The sequence below is a fragment of the Pleurodeles waltl genome, chromosome 12 (assembly GCF_031143425.1).
Source record: "Pleurodeles waltl isolate 20211129_DDA chromosome 12, aPleWal1.hap1.20221129, whole genome shotgun sequence".
In the NCBI taxonomy this organism is placed as follows: domain Eukaryota; kingdom Metazoa; phylum Chordata; class Amphibia; order Caudata; family Salamandridae; genus Pleurodeles; species Pleurodeles waltl.
The window spans coordinates 633,186,001-633,213,736 of record NC_090451.1 but is presented as its reverse complement, the minus strand read 5'-3'; the positions used below and the strand labels follow the sequence as shown (position 1 = coordinate 633,213,736).

Here is a 27,736-nt window from a genome sequence, read left to right as displayed (position 1 = left end):
CCTCCCAGGACACTCAAAGATTAATCAGATGGAGATTACCAACCACTTCCCTAAGAGTCCTTTCAGAGGAAAACTTTGCAATGTTACGGGGGGTTTAAGGGCCAATCTCACTTCCGCTACAACTTGCATTTTAGTGAAATAGCATCAATACAGGGGACCAACACAAGTGTGATCTTGAGGGTAACATTCAATGTAGCTAAAATTGTGCATAATTGCAAGTGCCATTCTGTGTAACACAGGGCACAGCACACCAAGGGGTTATCTAACACAGGTTGAGTGGTCGCTCGCATGGTGCTGCACAACTTTGTGCTGTACTTACTGGCTTTTATAACGGTATGTAAATCAGCACAACGCTTTACATTGCTTTGAACCATGAGTGACCTCACAAAACCTTAGTCAGTATTTCCCTAACTGTTTACATGAACTGTAGATGCAATTTCAGATAATTAATACCTTAAAGAAAATAGTACAGATGTTCTGACAGACTCTAGTGCATGCCCTCGGAGATAGTGCTTGGTGCAAATACCTTTTTCCACTATATTATGAAACAGCGTAACTTGTGCATTTGAAAAGCACACATCCACCTAGGGCTTGGGTCTCTTAGCATGGAAACAATAGAAGTTCATTCTTATCCAACTCAATGACACTCACTTATCAAGCTTGAAAGGATCATGGGTAAGTAGACACGCCGGGATTAAAACCTGTGACCATGATGTCAAACACTGATCCCCTGAATGGATGCATTCTTCTGAGCCACCTACAAAGAACTCACAAGTGATTGAAACCTCCCCTCATTAAATGTTTTTACACGTTTCTGTTTCATTCCTTCCATCCTGCTCTAAGTATTTAAAAGAAAGTGTCTGGTGTAATGCCACCCTCCTCCACCACTCTGTAAAATCCCACATCTCACCCAAAAATATTTTTAAAAATGTATCCTGTTGCCTCTCCTCCTCACCATCCACTGACTCTCAATCCACAGCAAAAAGCCCACGCTGCGTTCACACAGGTCAAGGTGCTGCCTGAATTCCTCTGTGTGCCACTTGGCTGCTCTGACCTTCGTAACGCAACGGAGATGTCAGTGGCTATGCCAGAGATCTGCTCTTTTGGAAGTTTCGAGGCACATCAGAGGTGGCAGGTGGTGGACAGTCATCCACCATTCAAAATCTTAGTTTGGGTGTCTGCAAACCATGGTGAGAAATGAGAAAAACAGCGAAGCAAAAGCTTTGTTGTGACATCACAACAACGAAAGCACTTTTGTTTCTTGACTGTTGTGATATAATAACAGTGAATACCCACATTTTGAATTGTGTGTTTCTGGTGATAGTTTAATCCACAACAAGAGGCTACAAAGACAAGAGAGAAAAGAGAAGAGTGATTTGAAGGTCTCCTGGATCATCAGTGTTTTCCAGCCTGTGACTTCTTTAAGTATCAAACATGTTGAACAGCACTTACGCAAAAAGGAGCATGCAGGTAATAGACCAACACTTGTAAGGCATTAATCACAAGGCTACCTACCAAAAGGCAAACAAATAAACAAAGTGCTTTTCAAGGAGCGGAGAAGGTAGTAAGACAGTGGGAAAAGGAAAGCAGGGGTCAGTTAGCACTAGGGTGTATAGGCAGCTAAACAGGCAAGGATATCTGGGAAGCTATAGCATATAGCTTCCTTACTCATGGTGGTGACAGAGCGGTCTCTTTGGTTTTTGTCATGACACTCCGTTTTGTAGGTACGAAGGTCTGGGAAAGCTTTTTGAGACTGCATTGTTGTACGTGGTCCTTGGGGCTGCTCCACTTTTGCACCAGTTAGGTGCGGGTGGTGCCACAGTTTAGCATCGCTTGCTATGACAAACGAGGCGGTGGTGGCCTGCAGAACTGGTCTGGGTTGGGCTACAACACTGCATCATCCAACACAGGGTGTCTCCTACATGCATTCTGGAGCATGGAATTCCTATAAAAAAGCATCCTTTCCCGGCACTACGTCGTTGTTGGGATATACATTTTCTGCCACTCTTCTGGTGCACTGGGTAAGTCTTCACTCTTATTTTTAGCTTTTACTTACTGTTTTGTCATTTATTTCATTGCCTATTTGTATGGCTGTGGGTCGACCCAGGTTTTGATTCAAAACGTTTTATAGTGTGATGTTCTAGGAAGGAGAAAGAAGGGAAAATAGCTGTGACAGAATCAGACTAATATAGGGAGGATGGATTTTAAGTAGTGAAAGAGAAGGAAGCCAAACGCCTATCAGAACAGGAACGTCTTCAATCATGTAAAGGTAACGATAGCACTTTATGTTTTTCAGAATAACGACCGGGAAGCTTTCAGAGGCTGAACTAAAGTTTCTTCATACAATGTGCACAGGACTATCAGGTTCAGCATTACCGTTTTAGGCAATTACAACTTCTCAAATAACACATAACCCCTCCTTCTGGGCTTACAATGAACATATCTGGGTTAAATAGTTTTAAAACAATGATGCAGAAACTCTCAGCTTTAGAATCACAGGCCTCAGGTCATTTTACAGAGAGCACTGGCACCTACAGAATAAGAGAGGGGGTTATTAATAACGTCCCATTGATCCTTTTAGATAAAAAACTTGGATGGCCTTTCCTTTTTGCCTAGCAATGTCAGTACCACTCACTGTCTCATTGGTGCTATATTCGTCCCAATATGCTGATCGAGGTAGTGAATGGTTTGTGGGTAAATACTAAAAAGCGCCTCTAGCAACGTTAGGCTGAGGAGGGATTAGCAGAACTGTGAATTGTTTTTTCATGAAATGTCACGAACATTACATGAAATTATGAGAAATGTTTTGAAATGCACTTATCAGTAACCTATTTGAAAACTTAACTGAAGAACACAGGAAAGTTTACGTCTAGTTGTTCTTGGGAAATGTTAAAGTTTCAGATTTCGGATTTCATTACTTTTCGAAGATTTAGTGGGTGTAAAACAAATGCATACAGTTATGCTCAATTCACTTTCAAACAGACACAGCATCATTTCATTGGGCTGATAAAGGCACGGAGGGTCAGATTCACAAACATTTCCTCAGGAGCAAATGTAGGATATACCAATTAGCATAATAAAAAAAAGTTTGGCATGGTACGATCAGTTCTTTGCATGAGTGGTGTCAAACATCTTTACACTTTACAGTGCTTCCGTTTTTACATGAAATAGGGAAGAGGGTGGCGTTCGTAGCAGCATATGTCCGAGCATTTGAAGAATGACTACAATTTCAGATTGATGATAACATTTGGGCAAACACTTACAGTCATGTGGACATAACTACCACGTTTCTAGATATGTTAAGCACTTTTACAGAGCAGATAAGTCAGTGCATTAGAATGATGAGAATGAATGGGTTGTGGAATTATAAAACCATAGGATCAGCATGGAGAAAATACAATAGGCATTAGCAGGTTTTTTTTAGGGGGGGGGGGGGTTAGTGGGAGGAATTATGTCTTGTGTGGGTTCTTTAAAAGTTCAAGCTTGTCATCTGTGTTTGAATGTCCTAGACAGAGACTTGGGTTTGTCAGATCTTTCAATCTTGATGCCTAACTGGGAGCCGGCAGGCATACTCATGAAAGGAAATTCCTTTCTTCACAATAACATAAGGCAGTGGTACCACATAGTAGCTGAATAAAAGATGGACCAGAATGTAGTTTTTACAGATGAAAAAATGTATTTGATAGGGATGGGGAGACTGTTACAAATATGAATGCATTGTGATCTATTTGCCAAATAGGTTCGAACGAGTCAAAAAACGCATCACCGGAACTCATTTTCCCCTTAAGGACAATGTTATGATCCACAGAGATCCAGACCTCTAGGAGGAGGCGGAAGGAACTGGTTTTGTCAAAGATGCATGGGTTATAATTTTAAGGGCAGGGGATTCAGTGCTGCATTCAAAGTGGAAACCAGATTGCGGAGTTGCTAAAATGGGTTTTACTGGTGTAGTTTTGCAATGCATCTTTCTAGAATTTTAATAAGGAAACAATGTGTGTTGCTAGACCGGTAGTCGTCCAGAACTTTTGGGTTAGGAGTGGACGGACATATGCCATCTTCAGAGAGTCAGGGCAGAGCCTGACTTTAGGCAGGATCTAATAAATTGCATCCGAATGGAAGAGAGGGAACACTGCCAGTGCCTTTCACTATATTAATCTTAATTTGCAGTGGAGTAAACAAGAAAATGTCCGAGCATCTTTGAGATTCAAATCTGCAAGCGAGATGCATTCCGAAATTTTCTTCAGTGTACATGAGGGGTCTTGCTGTATTGCTGACAGTGATGAAATTCTATTGTGTGTGGCACATCCTGCACTGCTGTTTCTTACAGTCTTTCTGTTTGTGTCACGAGGAAACATTAAATTATGTGGTCTGCATGCAGTTTTTCTATGTGGGGAGGAGTTCAAGAAAGCTGAGCCGTACCAGTCTCGTTTGCAGCGAATTCTGCACCATTGCTGTCTACACTCCGCAGGTTGCCAGCACCACTCCGGTGTTGTAGGTTGTTGTCTGAAACTGCTGCTCCTCCTATCCTCACCCACTGCCTTGCAGTTGTTGCTGCCATCTATTGGCCTGGCCTCATTACGTCGCCGAGATTACACTCCTTGTCCTTTGATGTTGACCTACCGAATCTGAAAACAGTTTGGGCATCTGAAACATATCGCGGGTGTGGCGCTCGCGCTGCACGGGAGTTCCCTCCCGGTGTGGCAACACTTGCAACAATTGCCAAGTACTCATTGCGCACTAATGGAGAAAGGAGTGGAGTTTATCTTCAGATTTTTAAAAAATCAGTAGTGGTGGACAAGGTTGCGTACTCTCAAACAGGGTACCTCTGTACATTAACAAGACCCTGCTGCGCGAACGGTTCGCATTTAGTAAATCGGATTTACCATGACGATTTCTACAAGTTTTTCTGAGCTGTGGTTCTAAAATGTGTGATTCCACCAAGGGCCGTAAAAGCCCTAGGAATCATCAAGCCGCTTGTAACGCGGACCACTAGTGGTGTGAGAAGCTGCAATGGCATGCCACTTCAAGGTGTGAATTATTTTTTAGACGTTCTCGATCGTCAGAAATTAAAAGTAAGGTTGCAGTGTTTTGTAACAAAACATCTGCTGGAAAATAAATCATTCAATTAAGGGTTTTGAGCATCCTCCCTTACCCAATCCCATATGAACAAAATTATTTAGCAGAAACTTTTTTTGCAAGGATTTTAATATGCAGATAGAACTTTCAACAGCGACAAACTGTACATCACAGAGGAGCGAAGTCTCTCACCTTTGCAAAATTTTGCAAAGCGTCACCAGGCAAAATATAACCTTTCACACCAGAAAGTATAGACGCATGGTGGAAGCAAACTCATAATCTGGACAATTCAGTAGCTATCTGTTCTTCGTTGCCTTCAAGCTCAAGTACCATAGGAGGCTAAGGCAGGCCAGCAGCAGCACCCTAGATAATGCCAATTCACACCCATGACTTGGGTGTACTCAGATGGAACATGTGAACCATTCAGAGATATAATCAAGCACACAAGGACCAAGGCCCAGTTAGAATACTTGTTCTGAAGAAAAGCTTTCCAGAAGACCAAATGGTTCCTGAAAGCATGCCCCATAAACTAACACTGCTTTCTTGGATTGTTTCACGTCCATCTGTCACAGAATGTCCTCTTGCTAGTGTTTTATTCTCATCCTGTTGGTGATTCATTGGTGTTTTCATTTACTGTATTTCTTTGCAACCTAATAGTTTGATCACAATCAGCTGAATGGCTTATATCCACCATCTCTGAAATCGGTACATTGAGTTTCTCAGATTTGGTTCTCAGTGAGGGAGCCGTATACACCTTTATCAGCGGCTGGTTAGGAATGTAAGCTTTTGAGGTGGTGGCTGCTTTCCAGGACATCCTCAGCTGATCATCATGTTTTCTGTTGTCACTCTCATTTAAAAATTGAACCATTTTGAACAATTCTGAATATAACAATTTCTGTATGGTAATGTTGTGCCAAAACACTTTCAAACTTGCTCTAAACTACATACAAACACAAAAAGCCATTCAATATTGCCACTCATGAGCTGGTAAAATTGTTCTCTTTATAATTGGAATGACATTGTAAGCACCTTCTGAGACATCTGTGCATTTGCCTCTCACTATCCCTGTTTGGCAGGGAGAAGATGGCTGTAGTAGAGTACAGACAACTTTACATTGCCTGGAGCAGCTACTGATCATCGTGGTCCACCAGTGTCCTCCCACAGTACAGATGCTGTCATGGTCCCGGAACCAGTCCGCCTTCAAGACATTGATTCTGCACTCAGCCTCCTTTAAGTGTGCACTAAGTTTGCACTAGGTTCCCACAGGCATAATCTCACCACTTTGCCCACACATGCAGAGTTGCTTGTTTGCAGCAACCACTCAAACACTTAAATGTGACATCAGTCTGAGTCCATCTTCAATTCTGGATTGCACATATATGAGCTCGTCCCCCCACATTACTTCTCCTTGAGTACCTTATTTTTAATGGCTCAATGGGATCCTCTACAATGCATTCAAAGCTATAGATGTCCTGGGAAACAAGGAAAATTGTTGTACTGCCAGAGCTGTGCCTTTTCTATATGCAAAGATGTTTGCGCTAAGAAGAGAAGGGATCTGCATGCGTAGGCTGTCTCTGTTCATTGTCTAAGGAACACTTGCATTGGCACTGCCTCTGCTACTACTATTTTGTGGTAGAAATGCATCAATGGCACTGAATGTGCTGCATCTGTTCTGTATCTAGGTGGAAGCGTGCACTGCTGCTGGTGTGTGTGGGTTTGCACTGTGTGTGGATGCTTGAATTGCTGCTGCAGGAGCACTAAATGCATTGAAGCTTACAATGGTGCTGTCCAGGCTGGGCCTGCACTGTCTGCGTGAAGAGTCTTACATGGCGGTCACTTCTCTTTTGCGTATTCTGAATCCAGACACGTACCCATGAGCAGTTCAGTTAAATCTGTGTCCAATCACTGCAGGACTGTCTGGGACGGGACCCCCTTGAAGCAGCATAAAAGGGGAGGAAAGCAACTTCTTAGCTGCCCAGTGTGAGGACGAGGATTCTGCGGGTCAGCCCTCAATTCATTTTCGAGTACTAACCCTTAATTAACTTGCATGTTTTACTGGCTCGATTTCGCAGTCGTTGTAAGTTTATATTGAATAAAATGATTTCTGCTGCTGGCCAGCATTCATAATTTGAGCAAAAGACATAATCGTTTTTTTTTTCAAATTGACACTGCTACCATGAAAAAAAGGAAAGCGATTGCAATATTCCCAGGATGTTGGCCAGAGTGGGCTAGGACAGCATTATTGCCTCTCTTAATTACCCCTTCTGAATTATTCACCAGTGTAGGACAAGCTGGACAGGCTGTCATTCGAAGTTTCAGATTTGGATTTAGATTCTGAAGCCCTGGTAAATAGGAGAGCTCGATTTGCGCCACGGCAGGTAACTAACATAACTAGTCAGGTTTTTCATGGAGGTGTGCAACATTCATATTTCCTTTTGCATGCATGAAATCGCGAACACTTTACACAAAATTAGGCGGAATGGATGTCCAACAGTTTGTGTTATAATTTGCACATCACGTATCCATTTTTGATGGAAGAATGCATTTTGCGCTAAAAATTATTGCAAAAAACACAAATGCCGCAAACCGGAACCACTCAATTTCTGGTTGTTTGTTTTGTTCCCGTGCCATCGCTAAATATTTTTACCTCAACGTTTTTTAATCATGCGATCGGGGATAATGGCGTAAATTTCGGGAGTTTAGCCTATGAAGCCTAACAGGTAATTAAGGAAATTACATGAGATTATACTAGTGTAACAAACATTTCACTTTTTATTTTATTCTGGTACTTGCAGTCTAACTTCCATTATAAGTGCTGGAGTACAATTACTAGAATGCAAAAATAAAACAACACTGAACAATCTACTCAAACCTGAAGTCGAACATCTCCGGGTTAGCGGGTCTCTGCATCACGGTTCAGCGCAATGAACGCATTGGTATTGTCAAATTGCTGCATACGTCGGTATGGAACTATAAGGACTATGCCGGAGCAAGGGCAGAATGATAGGGGCAGCACGAGCAGCTGAACTGGGGCGAACTGGCAGTAGGCTGCACTGCACCTCAGTGGAGGACTCTTCTGACAAGAGGGTTCCGCACGTGAAAGGAAGAGTTCACTTTGGGCTGGAGGGAATGGTTTTTCATAAGTAAAAACACTTGGGCTATGACTCGATTTTGAGTTTCTAAACATGACTTTGCACTGAATGGGGGTTTCATTTCTTTTCGCAGTACCAGTGAAACTGAGACAAGATGCCATCGCTGATCCACGCCGTCAATGAAATGATCATGGTCTTCCTTAAGTACTCGGGGAAGGAATGTGACCGAGACAAGCTGAACAAGGACGAGCTCAGCTCGCTCATACAGACTGAATTTGCTGATGTCATTAAGGTAACTTGGAGCAGTACATTTGAAAATTAAATGTTCTTTTGGCCACAAACGCCCGGTTGTTTTCGGTTTTAAGCATTATCATAATTACAGATGAGAAACTGTAGCATAGGGAGTTCAAGTGAGGTGTTAGAGATCAAGCAACCAAGGGAATGCCAGGGCTTGAACCTTTTACTCTCCACATCAAACAGCTTAGTCTCTCTCAAATGCTTGGCTCCTGCCCATAGTGTCACAAACAACGCTGTCCATGCAAAAATTACTCTACTCTTGGATTGTAGTCTCATTTGCAACCACCAGGAGCTCTAGATGCTATCTGGTCTGCCTTCTAATGAGGCACTACAACGGACAATACAGGGACACTACAAGCACGGAGCATCACCAACACCATAATTTCAAGTATTTCTCACAGTTAGGAGGCACTCTCAGAACTCAAAGATATTTACCACTATAAGTCATAGCCTGTTGCTTAAATTGTATTATATTTGTTAGAAATAGGGCCCACCCCCTCTAGTCAGGGCAAGGGAGTTACACTTCCAAGATAAACCCTGCTCACGCCCTTGGTAGCTTGGCACAGCAGTCAGGCTTATCTCAGAAGCAATGTGTAAAGCATTCGCACATAACACACAATAATAAGTGAAAACACTACAAAAGGACACCACACCAGTTTTAGAAAAAGAGCTGATATTTATCTGTGCAAAACAAGACCAAAGTGATAAAAATCCAACATACAGTGTTAAAGATATTAATTTTGGAAGATTTGTTAAAAAATACAGTTCCTCGAAGTCAATAGCTCCACCTGGGGCTATCAATGTGTCATGATCAACAAAACCAACAGCTCAGGCCAGCCGCTGAGTTGTGGGCCACCTATGGTGTCAGGAAGACCCGCAAAACAGTACCTTTGGAATTGCAGGATGTCATGATCCTTGCCGTGAGCTCCGGAGAGCGGCATTGCAGAGTCGGTTCCGAAATCGGTGCGGGAGTCGTCGGGCCCTTGAAGTGAGACGCGTGCAAATTGAACTCTGTTCTGATGAAGTCAGGAGCACTGGCGTGCATGGCGTCGCAGCTGCGGTGCGAAGTGGGACGATGCAACATGCGGTGCCCACAGGTCACGGTGCAGGCAGCGACTCGGTGTCGGCATCCAGCGGCGTCGATGAGACCAGGGCTGCGGTATGAAGCGGGGTGGTGTGACATGCGGTGTCACCAGGTCATGGTGCAGGCTGTGTCGTTGTCGTTGCTGAAGCGCTGTCATCAGTAGGCACAAGCCAGCGGTGCGAGATGGGACGGTGCTTCGTGATCCTCATGAACGTGTCCACAGGCCACGGTGCAGGCAGGATGCCTGGCGACGACACTGGAGTCGATGATGCTGGCGTCGGTGGACCAGGGCTGCGGTGTGGGACGGGACGGTGCTTCGTGTACCTCCCAAGCGGTGTCCAAAGGCCATGATGCAGGCAGAGGCACCGGTGTCAGCAGGAGCATCGGCGTAGGGGACGCCCAGGCTGCGGTGTGAGTAGGCAATGCCGGAGTGCGGGACCCACAGGTCGTGGTGCGAGCAGCGGCTCGGTGAAGTCATCTAATGACAGTGTTGATGAGACCAGGGTCGCGGTGCGTTGGCCGCGTCGTGGTGGTTTCTCTTCTTGAGCAACACAAAACACACAGTTCACAGTGCTGCAGGTCGAGGAAACTGAAGTCTTTGGTGTCCCTGAGACTTCCAACAGGAGGTAAGCTCTACTCCAAGCCCTTGGAGAACTTTCTCAAGCAGGAGACACAGCAAAGTTCACCCTGTGCACTCTTTTAAGGCAGAAACAGCAACTGCAGGCCAATCCAGCAAAGCAACACAGAAAAGGGACAGTATTCCTGCTCCAGCTCTTCAGCTCTTCTCCTTGGTAGAGGTTCTTGATTCCAGAAAGATTCTAAAAGTCTGGGGTTTGGGGTTTTCTTCTTATACCCCATTCTACCTTTGAAGATGGCAAGCTTCAAAGCAAAGTCTCAAGTGTTTGACAGATCCTTCCTTGCCCAGGGCAGGCCCCAGACACACACCAGGGGGTCGGAGACTGAAGTGTGTGAGGGCAGGCACAGTCATTTCAGGTGTGAATAACCACTCCTCTCCTCTGTTCCAGCACAGATGGCTCATCAGGATATGCAGGCTACACCCCATCCCCCTTTGTATCACTGTCTAGAGGAGAGGTGTGAACAGACCAACTGTCAAACTGACCCAGACGGGGAATCCACAAACAGGCAGAGTCACAGACTGGTTTAAGCAAGAAAATGCCTACTTTCTAAAAGTGGCATTTTCAAACAGACAATTTAAAAACCAACTTCACTAGAAGATGTATTTTTAAATTGTGAGTTCAGAGACTCTAAACTCCACATTTTGATCTGCTCTCAAAGGTGATTTGCGCTTCAAAGATATTTAAAGGCAGCCCCCATGTTAACCTATGAGAGGGATAGGCCTTGCACAGTGAAACCAAATTTGGCAGTATTTCACTGTTAGGAAATATAAAACGCACTAGTATATGCCCTACCTTAAACATACACTGCACCCTGCCCCTGGGGCTACCTAGGGCCTACCTTAAGGGTGCCTGACATGTAGTAAAAGGGACGGTTCCCACTAGCCAAGTCGAATTGGCAGTTTAAAACTGCACACACAGACACTGCAGAGGTAGGTCTGAGCCATGTTTACAGGGCTACTAATGTTGGTGGCACAACCAGTGATCCAGGCCCACTAGTAGCATTTGATTTACAGTCAATTGGCACCTCTGGTGCACTTTACCAGGGACTTACCAGTAAATCAAATATGCCAACTATGGATAAACCAATCAACAGTACAATTTAAACAGAGAGCATATGCACTTTAGCACTGTTTAGCAGTGGTAAAGTGCCCAGAATCCTAAAGACAACAAAAACTGGTCAGAAAAATTAGGAGGAAGGAGGCAAAAAGATTGGGGATGACCCTGAAAAAAGGGCCAGGTGCAATAATATTTTTATGAGAAACATACATCAGCAGGATTAACCACATTTGTTCAACATCAAATGAGATAAACAACTATTGCAACATTAAATTTAAAAGTCCAAGAGCACATCTATGCATGTAAGCGAACTTAATTTATAAGTTATTTTTCAAAGCTTTAAACTATTATTAAATTAATACTTTTCCAAATATTTATTAAGTCTCCTACTGTTACTGTGGGCCTCATCTTTAGACTTAACCATAGTACCCATCAAATGTTTCACTACGCATTTGTTCCTGCTTATCTACAGTATTCAACCTCTTTCTGTCGCTAGTCCCTTCCAAGCTTCCACCTAAAGATCATCTATCATTCAGCCTTTTAACTTTTCCCCGACTCTTGGACGTTGATAAGTATACAATCACTCTATATTCTCTTAGTGCTCTGTGAATCTCCCATCCCTGTCCTGTCTCTCTGCCATCCTGAGGTCACTCATCCAATCATACATCTTCTACAAAGTCTTGTTTCCAAAGACTTCCAATTTTATCAGTATCGTAATCCCTTCCTCAGTATTTACTCCCTCCTTAACCATCACACCTTTCTACAGTCAATCTGCCCTGCCCAAGTCTGTTGTCGTTCCTATGGTTGCCTGCTCTCTCTCTAAGTCTCGAATTTCTTCCACATTTCTGAACCCTCAATACATATTCTATTTACTCATCCTCTTCTCCTTCCCTAAGATTTGCATCTCTCCCAGGTCTATCTTCTTTACTATATTCCCCAATATCTTCCCGGCCCCCCCACCCCTCTAAGTTTCACATTTCTCCCCAGTGTCTCTTAAGTGTAGCATTAATCCGCATATTCCCTACACTCTTGAAGACTCCCATCCTTCCTCAATCTATTCACCATCCTTTGGTCTCCCATTCTACCTCGGTCTGATATTCTTTCCCATTCTTTTCTTCTCTCTAAGTTGTTAAACACAATAGGTATTTCTCACTCTACAAGTCATCCTCCTAATTTCCTATGCCAAATTCGATTTCCTTGTCTTTCAAAATTGTTCATTCTCTTAGGACTTCTTCTGGGTGCCATTATGCAGTCGAACCTCAGGGAGCTTGCTTTTTTATGGATGCTCTATAACCACGTCATTAAAAGATCTGCATGTTATAATAGAGTATTATCTGGCAGTAACCAACTTTTCATCCATTTTGAGTTGCAAAAAACTGATAATTGCATTTTTTCCCTGCACGAACTTCACAAGGGTTTGGATAGAAAAAAGAGCAGTATTTTGTATTAGCTGCGTCCCTAAACATGACATGGAAAACAATATCCTGGGTTTGTAGCTCAGTTTTTACCTAGTGAAACGTGTGCAGTGACAAACAACTTAATTGTGGAATATGCACAACATGTTTGTGAGATTCTAAATTATTTGTTTTAGGGAAATCAAGATTCCTTCTAAGTTAAAAACAGAAAACCTTGATTTAACCCACGGTATCTATTGAGCAAACTGCTAAATTTTATGCAGAGAAATGTGCATTATTTTATTAAACAACACCAAAACAATATTAAAACCAAGAAAGTAGTAAAATTCTTACACTAATCAAGTAAAATGTAAGAGGGTAATAAACGAAAAAACGAAAAATTGACAAAATAAGATTAAGACATTTAGATATATGATTTGTTAAAAAGTTTAAGTCAAAAAGTGACAAAGAAACACAAAGTCCCAACATAAGTCAATGGTTGGTGTTGACCAGACCCTAGATGCAGTTTCAGGGCAACAACACTGGACGGTGGCCAGTAAGCCTATCGTAATGCAACAGTCAAAAGATTTATCTTTGGAACTTAGTTGTTTTTATGGAATCCAACTTGTCTATTGGAGCAAGACAAGATTTTGCAGCAGGTGAAAGTCCCTTGACGTTGCATACGTCAAGTCAACACTTCCATTAAAGCCTTCAGGTTTGTAACCAAAAGTTCCATGCAGAACCGTAGCTGCCAAACCCACTTTGCCACTGAAATTACTTTCCTGCTCTTTCCCAGTTCCACGTTTTAACTTCAGACTAATTCAATTAAAAAAAATTATTTAGCACAACAAGGCTGCATGTCAGCCAAGGCACCAACAAGCGAGCTTAAACACTGACTCCATCACATATTCTAACAAAGTTCAGTTGAGTCCACTGCTAACCTTTAAGCTTGTTCTTTCCACAGAGGAGCCTCTGTTTTCACCCTTTTCTGAGAAGAGGAGATAAAAAGAGAGAGCCAAGCCCTTGAGAGCACAGTAAAGGAACATGAGGGAGCAATTTTTGCTTAGTACTGCTTGATGTCGGCTATCAGTTAGCAAGAGATGCCCTTTTCGGGTTCTCCTGGTCTCTGACAAGGTCAGTTGTGTTCTTAGGGATGATTGTAGTAGTTAATATCGAATGCCAAATATTGACAGAACAGAATATCATTACAGCAATAAAGAGGGACAAAATATTGAAGGAGAAATGCACAGATGGAGGTAGGATTTACTATTCTTAACTCTGTATATATATATATATATATATTATATATATATATAAAACACACCATGGTACATATATAGAACTGTGTATAGAAAACGTATGGAGCCTTACCTCTCAAAATATTGCCCTCAATATTGTTGAATTTGTCCAAGAAAAGGATTCGTGTGACAACTTTAATGAGGGACAAACTCTTGTTTGCAAACACATTGATATTATCAGCCTGATCAGACTGACAGCCTGCAGTCATCCTTGAAGTCTCCCACAGCTTTCATTATAGTGAATAATGTTAGTACATCAGGCACAAATCCATGTGCGAAAGGTAACCCCCTGGTGCCAAATGTGCTTTTCTATGGTGGAACCCAGTGGTAAAAAAAATTGTTAGAATTAAAACAAGTTTGAAACTAGCACAATTAAATGTAGACAGAGAGAAAAAACGAGAGAGAGAGAGAGAGAGAGAGAGAGAGAGAGAGAGAGCGCAAGAGAACCTGATAATTGTGTTCTGATCTTTCCTAAAAGATACCATTATTTGCTGATGAGGAAACATAGGTACAATGAGATTAAGTGGCTTGGGCAAACCCATACAATTTGGGCAAGTGGTAAAACTGGGATGCGAACCCAGATCTACGTGTAACATACCTGAATGTTTGATTGTACCTTATTGTTATTTTTGTGAGTGTACTGCACAACATTAATTGCACATCATTAACAGTCATATGTATAAAGGCTATGTGAAGCCGTCCCGGAAACACACTTTAAAAGAGAAATTATTTCAAAGCATTTGTTCCAGGACCATTACCGGTTATAACCCTGGCTGTAGACCATCTTTAAACACAGGCTTGAGAAAATCTTCTCATATTACTGAGGCTGAACTTTAAAAAAATAGTCAAGTTTGGCCAAATTTCACAAAGGCACCTGAAAGGCATGGCAAATAGAAACGCACAAGTGAGCACGCACATGCGTGCACAGTGCACACTAACAAAAACACACAACACACACAGTTTGAAATAATTGCAACATGAAAAGCTGTAGTACCAAAAAAAATCATTTAAGCACTCTAGTTCTTTTGAAGTTTTTTGGTAAATCCAGAATAACCCACTCATAAGTAATTCAATAACTGCCAAGGCCTAGCTTGGGAGGGGGGCGCTCCACCCTCCCAAGAATTTTTTTTTATGGTAAATAGTTGGGCACAGATGCTTTCAGTAGGGTATGGTGAGATGCCTGCTGGATTTCACCAAGAATTTGTACATACATTCAGAACAAACGCACATACAACTCTTTACCTCTCAGTTTTTAAAAATATATGTCATTTTACGAAATATTATGTTTCCCTCAATTAGTGTAACTACCAATCCACATTCCTCTCGCTTTCTACCCTCTGCCCCTTAGGCTCCTTCCATGCACACTGCTTTTCGTATAATGTGCTTAAACATGACATGCCAGTCTGATTGTCGGAAAATCTGAAGCTCACCCCCCCCACTCTTACTGACCAAGTTACGTCCCTGATAACGGCTTATTTTGATGTGAATTAAAATAACACATTGTCATTCTTTGCTCTACATTCACTGTTTTCTGCCCCATCATCCAATGCAAAATGTTCTGATTTATGCCACTCAACTTGTTTCAACTATCTTAAGACACTGGTGCGGCTCTAAAATGAAGCATCTCTAAAATGGAATCCTCTTTTCTCTCAGTTCTGTTTTCACAGTTATGTTGTATTTGTAGTTTTTTTAATACGGGCTTTGTATTTGCATGGTGCTTAATACCACACGAGGCACAGAAGCACTTTATGGCGAGCAACACGCTACTCCAGAAACCAAAGGTTAGCGGTCAATATGGTGTGAGTTTAGCCTTGTGTTCTCAGAAGGAACCTTTACAGGAATTACACCAGACTGTTTGTGGCGTAAGCAGATGAAATTAGATACCGCAGACATAGGGGGCATGCAATGTGTTACCTCATGTGAATGACTGGTGGAGATGAATCAATAGTATAGAAGAAACTTCCAAACGGGAATTAGATGGCAATCTAATGGGATGTATGAGGGTTTGTTTGGGAGCATAAATGGTGAGATGAATATATAGGGAAGAAGGAGCTTAGAAGATTGACAGATTGCAGGCAAATGATTACAGGTTTGCAAGACAGAAGACGTTACAGACTTTCAGTCGAGATGGGGCAATTCAAACAGGTATCTACAGGAAACAAGCATTTGCAATGCAATTGGTCTTACATTTGCTTGAGTTAGAGCATTTGGCGTTGCAAATGCCTAACTGGACTTTTCTTGCCACATGAATTGGTCAACCCTACCGCATAATTTGGTCCGCTCTGCCAAATAATTCCAGAGGCTCTGCATATAACTAAAGCACTTCCATTTATCTTCTTCATCTATTTGCAGCAAAAAATGAAAATATTGCCATTATTTATAATATTTTTTTATATTATTATTTTGGGGCCCTCCCCAATCTAGTGTGGGGACCCAGAGATGGCCTAGACAGAGAAGGACATCATGCAGTGAGTTATGGGCAAAAATGTTTTGTAAAAGGAATGCCCCACAAAGCATTATGGGTGAGTTTCTGAATGCAGCGAATATTGTAATATCTTGATTGTAATGCTCAGAACAGCCCCTAGAAGACACCTAAATCAAAATAGCATTTGTAAGACACATGATTATGTAACCATATTGTAAGCCCCTAGAGGGCATAATGACATGAAAACAGAATGGCAAAAAGTAATGCAGTGTAGCTATATCTGTAGCCCCTAGAGGACACAGTTCTTTACATATTTTCAGACCTAGCAGGCTTACTGCAATACTATCATAAACAAGGCCCTTAAAACACAAACTACTTCCAGCTGTAAAACAAAAGTTCCAGCCATGAGAGCGCTTTAAAAGACACTGAATGATGGAAGAGGTTACTATTTTGGGGTTCCCCCCCAACCTAGTGTGGGAACCAGAGATAACCTAGACAGAAAAAGTGTGTCATGCTGAACGGTTTGGTGGTGGTCCCACTGTCCTAGGACCACCATAGGCTGAGTCATGGGCAAAAATGTTTTGAAAAAGTAATGTCCCGCAAAGAATTATCAGCGAGTTTTCCGAGTACAGTGAATATTTAGTATCGGCTCTCACACTGTGCAGGGAGAGCTGCGTTGAGCATTTCTGTGTTTTTCTGTTTTAAATGCTCCAGTTTGTATATTTTTCAACTGCAAAACTTGTAAGTAAGTGGTAGTCATGTAAAGCGCTCCTCAGATCGAGTTTGCGCTATATTAAACTTCATATCCTCATGCAAAGCGCACCTCCATTCAAGATCGCGCTATATGAAACTTAAAAAAAAAAAAAACATAAAAAAGACCCTCCCCCTCCAGCTTGCAGCCTTTATACGCAGACACCACAAAGAAACAGCGGCATGACCAAAACAAGGAAGAGGAAGAAACATACGTCATACAGCGCAAAGTGACGAGGCAAAAGAAAAAGTAGTGTGCCACACTAAAGTGTGGAAGGGCCGATTGTGCAATAATCCATGTAACAGAGTCAGTGTCCAAGGCGGTAACAAAGCAGCCTCAAGGAGGAACAATTGTAAAGCATTTTCCCATGAAATCAAGGGAATTTTAAAAGGCAGGCTAAGGAACGAATGAAAGTGATGAACGTGAGATGGGCGTGTTGCAAGCCTACAACTATACATATCAACGTGTCAAGAGGCAGCGCATCCTTACTGCCTAGGTTTGACCTAAAAATAAGAAAGACAGTAGGTATCTTTGTGCAGGACTCAAAAAAAGAAATTCAATTTTGAATAGGAGTTGGAAAAGCAGAGCATGGCATGCAGAGTACTGTTTATATTCAATGGTCATAAATGAAAGCTCTTTTTGTTTTTTGCAGGGATTAGCAATGTAGCAGGAGGAAGCTTGCTGGATTTCATGGATTCCCGAACAGGCAAAAATACAAAAAGCATAATATTTGTAGGTTTGGGAGCACTTTTATTTTCTATGTAATTATACAGGCACTAGGTGAGGGAATGATAGGTCGGAAGGTAGGTCTGGTTGAGGTTGCATAAAAAAGTGACAAGTTGGTGAGAGCCTCGGACTGTGGATAGAGCAGGCTTTATGTTTTTAGTGTGTCCCAATTTGTAGAAGATGGTGCATTAGGGAATCTATAATGGTCAGTTTGTGTATGGTTATCTCCTAAACATTCTTCTAAATTTCAGGGGGATATGAGTGGATTTTATTTTTCCTAGGAATTAATTCAATTTTTGGCTACATGTACAAAGAAAGTAGTGATGCTGATTGCTTCGTTTTTGAGGGTGAATGATTAATTGTGGTGCTGGAGTGAAACATACATTCCTAGGGAGTGTTAGTAAATCTTAATCTGAAGGAATTCAGGGCCTTTATTGTGTGTTTCTTTGTGAGTGAATCATAATGGTTTAAAGAATTTCCTGTGACAAGTAAACAGTGAAAAGCCTTGAAGGCAGGGACGGGGCGGGGTGAGTTTTAAAGCCTCTCAAATTATCTCATGGCTGACAGGGGAAGAAATGTTACAAACCATTTGTGTAGTCAACTTTGGAATCCAGTGATACAGATCATATGCGTAGTCAACTTCTGAGTGGATAAGTGCTGTTGTTACTTAATCTTTTTGTGGAAATCCGAAATGGGGAAAAATGCAAAATAGTGTTTTCATAGTGTAGAATGCTGATTTTGTTAGTTTGCTTGGCTTCAAACCTCTTATGGTAGTTTTGGCAGTGGTCCTAGAACATTTTTGGCAGTGGTTCTAGATCAGCTGGCATGGGTTAAAGGATCATAACATTTCGATTTGATGAAGTGAGTATTTCAGTTTTTGATGCATTTCGTTTAAAAACACTTACACATCCTCCAATGGTCTATGGCTTTGAGACGATTTTGGAGTTTTCAGTTTTGTATATCGTTGGGCTTTTCAAGTTTGAGAATTATTTGTGTGTCATCCACACACTTGTAGCAGATAACGTCAAAACAGTTGATTAGTTCTGGTAATGGTTTCTTGCGCACTTTAAAGAAGAGAGAAGAAATGACTGAACCTTGTGGTACTCCTATTTTTATTTTGTATAGTGCCAAGGAAACGTGGTGCATATGTATCATGTTTGTCCTGTCATCAAAGTTAGACGAGATATAAGCTATAGTTATCAATCAATACTGATTTCCTTGAGACTGAGATTTAAGGTTGGATTGTGAAATATGGCAAAAGCTGCAGAGAGATCCAGGAGAAGAGGTCTAGCTACACTTGTTTTTTTATTTTTATTATGTCATCCTATATAAAGAATAGAGCAGATGTTTTGCTTTTCACCAGGTGGAATCCTGTTTGGTATTCTAAGAGCAAGTGGTTGTGTTCTACTCATTGGAAGATCTCTTGAGATTCTTCTCTTTAAAAAGGGTCCAGTATAAATGGGTCTATAATTATTAGGGCCTTCTTGGTCCAGGTTATTCTTCTAAATCAATAGCTGTATATATGCTCTATTTACGTCTTGTGGAAAGATTCCTCTAGATAGAGAATGACTGATTACATTCAATGCTGGCATAGCCACTGATAATGATAGCAGAATTTTGTTGAATATTTGTGGTGGGCATGGGTCAGAAGGGCAGGCAGCTGAGCCAGTATCTTATACATGATCCGGAAATTTTGAGAATATATAGAATTCCTTGAATGGGCATTAGGCATTGTATATACTCCTTAGTGTATTGGCTTCACTAATTTGATGTATGATTTATGCGTTGCTATCCGTATGTAGATACATTTTATCAGGAAGGTTCTTTAATTTTTTCCTAGGTGGGTTGAAACATTGAGATGTATCTTTTTATCTTTGTTACCTCTTCATTTATCAAAGGGCTTTCTTTTTGGAACGCTTTGATATTTTTATGGCGTTTATTTTGTCAATGACTAGTTATCCAGTCATACAGCTTCTTAAATCAGTTTATTGCCTCCAGTTGTGGACACATGGTTAGATGAATATCAAAGTCATTCATATTCAGCTTATTCCAGATTTTACAGCTAAATGTGGTGAAGAAGTTGATAGTCTTAAAAGGATATCTCGATTGAGAAGGAGATGAGGTAATGATTATTCCAGCTGACTTGTACATTTCCCTGTGTTTATATTCAAGATAGTTAGCGGGGCTGGAAAAAGGAAGACATGTCAATGGAAATTCATGTAAATGGGCACACAAGACGGCTAACTCACTTTCTGCAGTTAATGTCACGTCTGGGTTAATGGTGGCAGAGCCCTATATAAACTAGTCATCACTTACAGTATTTGCTTAGCAACATCTCACAGGGTGCACTGGCTCCCCGTATACATAACAGTATGCAGTCATGTCTAGTCCTCATCCTTATTGTTTTCTTACTTTTCAGTTCCCTCAGTTCCCTGTTAGTTCTCCTCTAGGCCCCATTTGGATTGCCTCCTTTAGTTGGTGTGTGTTGCCTTCTTGTTTGTTGTTTCGTTTTGTCTGGTGTGTCTTGTGTTGTTGGTGGCAGAGTCCTGGGCTAAAGACTAGTTTCTAGGGCAGTCCAAGGCTAATCACAGCAGCACCTGCTGCTGAAGCCGGTAAGCCCTGTTAATGTATTTGTATGTTATATGGCACATTTTCAATACGACTGATCACATATACTTATTATTATTCCCTCTTTTCCTGCCAGAATCTTTTTGATCTGTCACCATACTGAGGTAGCGTGTGCCATTCCTCTACTAAAAAGATTATGCAACAGGGAGCAAACTCCAGTCTGGTGCTATTGTCTCACTCCCTTTTCCTGTTTTCTTCCAAATTCATATCACTTGCAGCAAGTATACCTTTTCTTGCTTGTACATATATACTGCAATGGTAAGGGCTTTCAGCAAGTCCCACCGTCAAATTTTGACAGTTTGCCAGGCCCAAAATAGACCAGTCTGAAATCCCCATTCAAGCTATGGCACAGACTATAAAATGTATTCACAGTGACTGGCTTAATTAACTCACACCAGAATTTTCAAACCCTATAAACCCTTCACAGCAAACTGATAACAATGCTGCAAATAATAAAGCACTAGAAAGTAGTAGTGGAGATATAGCTACTGAAAGAAGTCTTTAGACACAGATCAGTTTTTTTTTTTAAATCACCGGAGAAATTTGATGGGATCCACACAAATGTTAGGTTTTTACAGTTCAGTACCATTTGTATTTCTTGCCTAAATCAAGATCATGCTAGCTATATTAATAGATGACAATAACTGGTAGCGGAAGCCAAATGGACAGATAGATTTGCCATCACCCCTGAGTCAGGGATTGCAAAAATAGTTAAAGGACACTTTTGCCCTCATTAGGACCTTGGCAGCAAATACTGCCTACCGCCACGGTGACGGCCACCAACATACCGTGGCTCCCGACTGTCCATGGCATTATGACTGTAAACGGAATTCCGCCAGAAGGCTGATGGAATTCCGGCGACGGTCATGGCGGTGAACGGCAGCGCTGCTGCCAGCAGCAGCCCCAATGCCAGCAAAACACCGCCTACTGTATCATGTTCCATGATACGCCCTGGCAGTATTTTACTGGTGGATGCTGCTGCTGGCAGCAGCGCCGCGTCCAGTCTCCTGCCAGAGGACCACCTGCAAGCAGGTAAGTTGGGTTCTACGACAGGAGAGGGGGGTGTTTTGTGCATGTGTGGGTGTGTGTGTGACTGTTTGTGAATGTGTGCATGCGTGTGTAATGCATGTGTGCATGAGTGGGTGTGAGTGTACGTGCATGTTGTGTTGTGAGATTGCGTGTGTGCCTGGATGTATGTTTGTGAGTGTTGCTGTGAGTGTGTATGAATGTATGAAAGCATGGGTGAATGTGTGTATGCATGTGTGTATGGGCGTGTATGTGTGTAACTGTGCGGGGGGGGTCGGGAGAGGCGGGGGGAGGGTGGTGGAGGACTCTAGGGGGGCGGGGGAGACCCCTATCAGTGCCAGGGAAGGAATTCCCTGGCACTGATAGTGCCTACTGCCATGGTTTCAGTGGCGGTACAGAAACCATTGAAACCATGGTGGTGGGTGGGGTCATAATGCCATGGGCGGCCTAGTGACAGCCACCGGGCTGGAGACTGAAGTCTCAAGCCTGGCGGTCGTTACTGCCGTGGTGGTCGGTGGGTTGACTTGGTGGTTTGGATTTGGCCAAACCGCCAATGTCATAATAGTGGAGGTAGGTAGCGGTAATACCTCCACTATACTACCGACCGCCGGGGTCGTAATGACCCCTCCAGTTTTTATTGGTGAATCAGCCTACTATATCTGCAGTGTTAAATGACTTAACGTTGCAGACAAAAGCAGAAAGGCACCATGCTGAGAGAAGGAAAAGAACCGGCAACTATGGAGTTCTAAAACAATAGTGAAATAGCATTGTCGCCTGAAGAACCTATGCAGATTGGAGAGAACAGAATACACTTCCCTTGAAAAAGAACAACAAATAACAGACAGGACTTTGACTTTACTATTGGAAGGAGTAACATTTTGTTAGAGTTTGTCACCAGCTGCTGAGAAGCAAATTGGCTTGATGAGTTCATTGATTACTGAAGTGTTAGTCAACCAGAGAGCTCACTGTTTCTGGCAAGTGCTCATCGCCACATCAAGAACCTGCCACAGGTCATGCGTTAGTAGAAGCAGGTACCTGTGCATGCTTTAAGGATAGTAAGCTCTAGACAGGGGTCTAAATTCTTACTCAAGAGAAGCCTATGAAGAAAAAAATCCAAGGTATTCATGGAACCACTTTAACTTCAGAAGCAATGTGTAAGAAAACCTTACCACTACTAACCACTGTACAAACAGGGACTGATGAAACAATATATTTTAAATTGATCAATGCACCTTTTTCCCTATCGTATTAGTTTTTACTTGTCTGAAACGGCACATTCCTGAGATTAACCGGTGCAGAAAGGAAATAACCTCTCATTATTTTATGTTAAACCTTGTTCCCAGCCACCCATGCATGAAAAACAGTCTTTTACATTTGGCGGTCAGAGACTCTGAAAGGTTAAAGACTGAAGAGAATGCAATTCTCGACACTGTGAGGAATTTATGGATGCATTCATTTAGAAAGGAGCTGATTCCTGCCCCTTTCATAGGAGATATAATTTCCGAACACATCTGATTCCTGGATAACCCACACCACGTGGTTGAATCTTCCCACTGACCATCGAAGAAGTTGAGATTTCGCACCAATTATTGCATAAAAATCTTGGTAACTGGTTTACACAGCATTCTTCCTCACTGGCTGGAACCCAGATGTTCATAATCAAAGGTGAATACAGACTGTATATTGATTACAGAGAATTCAATGCCATCACAATCCGTAATCTATACCCTTTCCTTCTTATTTTTTCCCTCAGTCACATAAAACCAACTAAGACCTTCACAAATATGGATCTCAAAGGCGTTTATAATCTGGTGCAGATACCGGATAGGTATGAGTGTAAAATGGCCTTCAACACATTGATATTCCAAAACATCTTGGACATATTTATGGTTGTGAACCTGGCTGACATCCTAATCAACTCTAATACTCCAGGGCTGAAGATGCCACCTAATCCAACAGCTGGTTGGGCTTTTTTTTTTTCAAGGAAAATGTTCTTTGTTAGTAAAATAGTTGATGAATATTAACAGAGTTGTATATCAATTAAAAGAGGATAAGTCACCTATCAAATAAATTGAAAGCATACTCTGTGGTTGATGGGGTGTAGGAAGCAGTTGTAAAATTCCTGCTGCTTGCATATGAGGTTTTGGCTTGTGTGTGCACTACATACTGTTACATATATTTATTGACAAATATCTTTTCCCTGATCAAGTTGAATTTGTAGTTAATAAATTCGTTCATTTTTCGTTTGCCGGGTGACTTGCCTGAGGGAAAAGTGTCTGAATACCATACACGAAGAAATGCAAGGGTCTGGTATAGAAAGGTAACACTGCAAGACAGTCAGTCTGCTTTGCGCAACGACCGCTTTCCAATCCTACCCTCACTTTGAACTGGGTCTGATGTACTAACTACTCACTGAACTATAGGCCCACTTGTAGGCATTCGCAAAAACGCTGACTATTTATGAGGTAGGTGTCTCTCTGTGGCACCCACCCCGCGAAATGCAGCAAATGCATAGACAGTGGTCTGCGGGAGGCAGAAACTGATTTCAAACATAAAAGGCATCCTTCAGGGATTGGGAGCGGGAAAAGCTTCTGCCAGTCCCCTGAACCTATGTCTCCTCCCCCACAATGGCAGCCGACATTTACAAGATGGAAGACGTCACTCTGGATTTCTGGACCGCTTCCACTTTGCCAGAGCCTTACCATCACAGTTTAACAGTGTGCAATCACAATAGCGATCGCAAGGCATTGAATACATAGAAAATCATGTGAGGCTGAAACCACTGCACACACCCTCCTATGAGCTTTATTGTGGGCCAATACATGTACCCTGTGAGTTGGAAAGAAATTTTTTGACTCACAATGTAGCTTTTGAACGTTGAGACATGCATTCTGCAATCGCAAAACAAGTGATTTTGTGAATTCCACACTATGCAACTGAGAAATTATTTGTACATCAGGCCCTAATTTCTGAAAATCTTTGGGAACTTGCAAGCATGGCTTCAAGTTCTGTGAACCGCACAAGCAGTTGTAAATCACCACAATATTGAGCCATATGCTTGTGCAGTGGGATATGTACCTTCTAGCTATTTGCTTTGTCAATCAGTTCCGTTTTTTTCCTCATTTTCGTCAATATTTTGTCATGTGTTTTGTCTCTGCTTAATGTACAAGTCACAGTTATAAACACTGATTTCAACCTGCACCTTTTTCCATTGCTTTTTGCATCTTCTGTACTGTCTTGATACGAAACTCTTTGCTCATAAATTAGGTATTTTATCCTACTAGGTGGTCTCCTCTTACCCCGTCCATACCAGATCATATATAATGATAGTTAAGCATGTGTTTGGCATTATCAGTTTCACATATACTGAAAGAAATAACTCCAAGGCCTGGATCTGGCGACTCTGTGGACTAATGCATCTACTCCAGAATATGCGTTTGACCTCATGGACACAAATTCAAATCTTTGCGCTACCACTCAGCCCTTCGTCCTTCCAAGGTTAACAAAATGAATACCACTGAGTAGGGTAACAATAAACACCTGTTAACTGTTCCACTATACAAATCGACATGTTATGTTATTGGCCTCTGTTTTATTATAGAGGGAAGTGAAAATTCACCAGTTTCTGGAGGAACTTCTTAATATGGAGTAGAATCTACCGGCTTAATTGTCTCCCCCACAGGGATATAACCGTGTAATAAGTTTGGCCGAGGCATTCTAGTCCATATTTAGAGTTTCGGCCAAAAACTGGGGCATTTTTAGTTTCTTGCAAACTCTAAACGAGGTCCCAACTTCTAGAATTTCCAGTTGGTGTGTTATTGGGATGTCCTTCATAAAAATCACCAATATAGCTTTTTTTTCGATCTTACAATGGATGCTAACATGATGATTTTCTCTGTACTGTCTTGCAGAATCCCAAAGACCCTGAGACTACTGCAACAATGCTGAAAATCCTGGATGAAAACAACGATGGACAAGTGGATTTCAATGAGTTTATGGATCTAATCTGCACAGTTTCTAAAGCCTATTACAAGACATTCCATCCAGCACAAGAAACTTGCAGTTCACAACCTGGGCAAATGGAAGAGCCACGTCAGCAAGAGAAGGACAAACAGGAACCATATCATCAAGATAAGGGTAAACAAAAGTCACATCCTCCTATTGAAGACAGACAAGACCAATCTCAACAAAAACAGGACAAGAAAGGCAGTTCATATGAAGATCAAGGCAGGGCATCTGGTTCACAGCAAAATAAGGACAAGTACTCTCTTCAAGATCAGGGAAAGAAAGGTGGCTCCTACGAAGATCAGAAGAACAAATATGGATTTCAGCAAGACCAAGACACGAGATCCGGCTCGCAGCAAAATCAGGGTAGGAGAGTTGGCTCCTACGAATATCGGGACAAGGAATACAGCTCCCAGCAAGACCAGGGTCAGAAATATGGGTCACAGGAAGATCAGGGTAGGAATGGTGGCCTCGACAAAGTTCAGGACAAGAAATACGGCTCTCAGCAAGACCAGGACACGAGATATGGCTCACAGCAAGATCAGGGTAAGAAAGTTGGAGCCTATGAAGATCGGGACATGAAATACAGCGCCCAGCAAGACCAGGGTCAAACATATGGCTCACAACAAGATCAGGGTAAGAAAGGTGGCTCCAGCAAAGATCAGGACACGAAATATGGTTCTCAGCAAGACCAGGAATCTAGATCTGTCTCACAGCAAAATCAGGGTAGGAGAGTTGGCGCATATGAAAATCAGGGCAAGGAATACAGCTCCCAGCAAGACCAGGGTCAGAAATATGGTTCTCAGCAAGACCAGGACACGAGATATGGCTCACAGCAAGACCAGGGTAGGACAGTTGGGACCTATGAAGATCAGGACAAGGAATACAGCACTCAGCAAGACCGGAGTCAGAACGATGGCTCAGAGCAAAATCAGGGTCGGAGAGTTGGTGCCTATGAAGATCAAGACAAGCAATCGAGCACCCAGCAAGACCGGAGTCAGAAATATGGCTCACAGCAAAATCAGGGTAGGAAAGGTGGCTCCGACAAAGATCAGGAGAAGAACTATGGTTCTCAGCAAGACCTGGATACAGGATATAGGTCGCAGAAAGATTTGGGTGAGAAAGTTGGAGCTTACGAAGATCGGGACATGAAATACACTGCTCAGCAAAACCAGGGTCAGAAATATGACTCACAACGAGACCAGGGTATGAAATGTGGCTCTGATAAAGATCAGGACACTAAATATAAGCCTCAGCAAGACCAGGATTACTCTCAGGGCGAACAAGATTATGCCCTGCAGGACCAGAACAAGCAAAACCAATCTTATCAAGATCAGAGACAACAAGGTGGATATCAACATGACCAAGATGTACGTAAGTCATCTACACAATGTCAAGAAAAGAAAGCCCCATCACCCTATGTCAAGCATAATCAAGAGTCATCTCCCCAGTATCAGAATGAAGACACCTCTCCTTCACAAAATAAGATCAAGCAAGAACCATCTACTCAGTACCATGAAAAATACCTCCCCACTTCGCAAGATCAGGTCAAGCAAGAGCCAGCCTCACCATACCAGGATAAACATGCACCTCCACTACAAGGCAAGCAACAGCAATCTGCACAATATCAGCAGAATATAGTTACCCCACAGAAAGAGCAGGACAAGCAAGAGCCATCCCCACAATATCAGGCTAAACCAGACCCATCTGTGCAAAGCGTTGAGAAGCAAGAAGCAGAGCCCCAAGAACTGCACCAACAATGCTCACCGCCCGAAGAGCAGCAACCAATGCAGCCACAACATCCACAACATCAAGGGCAGCACCGCCAACACCACTATCAGTACCAGTACCAATGGTCACCAAATCAGCGCAGATTTCCTGGGCCAATGTGAAATCAATGCACAATGCTTTCCAGAAAAAACATAATCCCAGAAATTAAAGTTTCCGATTTGGTTGCATATGTTCCAGACTCTGCTTAGCAAATATTAAAGCAATGGTAAAACTAATTCTTTGTTTGTTGCTTTTATGTCCATCTGTCATTATAAAGCGGCCTACCTAAACAGTTGTCATTAACTTCTTTTTGTAGTTTAGTATTATTTAATGTACACAACCTTACATCAACATTCACGCACCATAGCCCAAATTTGGAATTTATTACCAACTAAAACTACACATTTTTCACAGTGGTTTAAACTCAGAAACATACTTCTTAGGAGCTGATTATTTAATCTCTATGCTCT

The 27,736-nt window shown here is 42.1% G+C and overlaps 1 protein-coding gene across 1 annotated transcript; it reads left to right on the top strand.

Moving 5' to 3' along the window:
• The first annotated feature begins 1,917 nt into the window (after nt 1-1,917).
• On the top strand, nt 1,918-27,502 carry LOC138268431 (ribosome-binding protein 1-like). The gene is made up of 3 exons (XM_069218055.1): nt 1,918-2,021; nt 8,302-8,460; nt 25,403-27,502. The coding sequence occupies exons 2-3, from the start codon at nt 8,323-8,325 to the stop codon at nt 27,386-27,388; spliced, it is 2,124 nt and encodes a 707-aa protein (XP_069074156.1). The 5' UTR covers nt 1,918-2,021; nt 8,302-8,322; the 3' UTR covers nt 27,389-27,502.
• The last annotated feature ends 234 nt before the right edge of the window (nt 27,503-27,736 follow it).

Coding starts and splice junctions, on each gene's coding strand:
- LOC138268431 (XM_069218055.1), top strand. CDS start 8,323: ATGCCATCGCTGATCCACGCCGTCAATGAAATGATCATGGTCTTCCTT. Junction 8,461..25,402: donor AATTTGCTGATGTCATTAAG/GTAACTTGGAGC, acceptor ACTGTCTTGCAG/AATCCCAAAGACCCTGAGAC.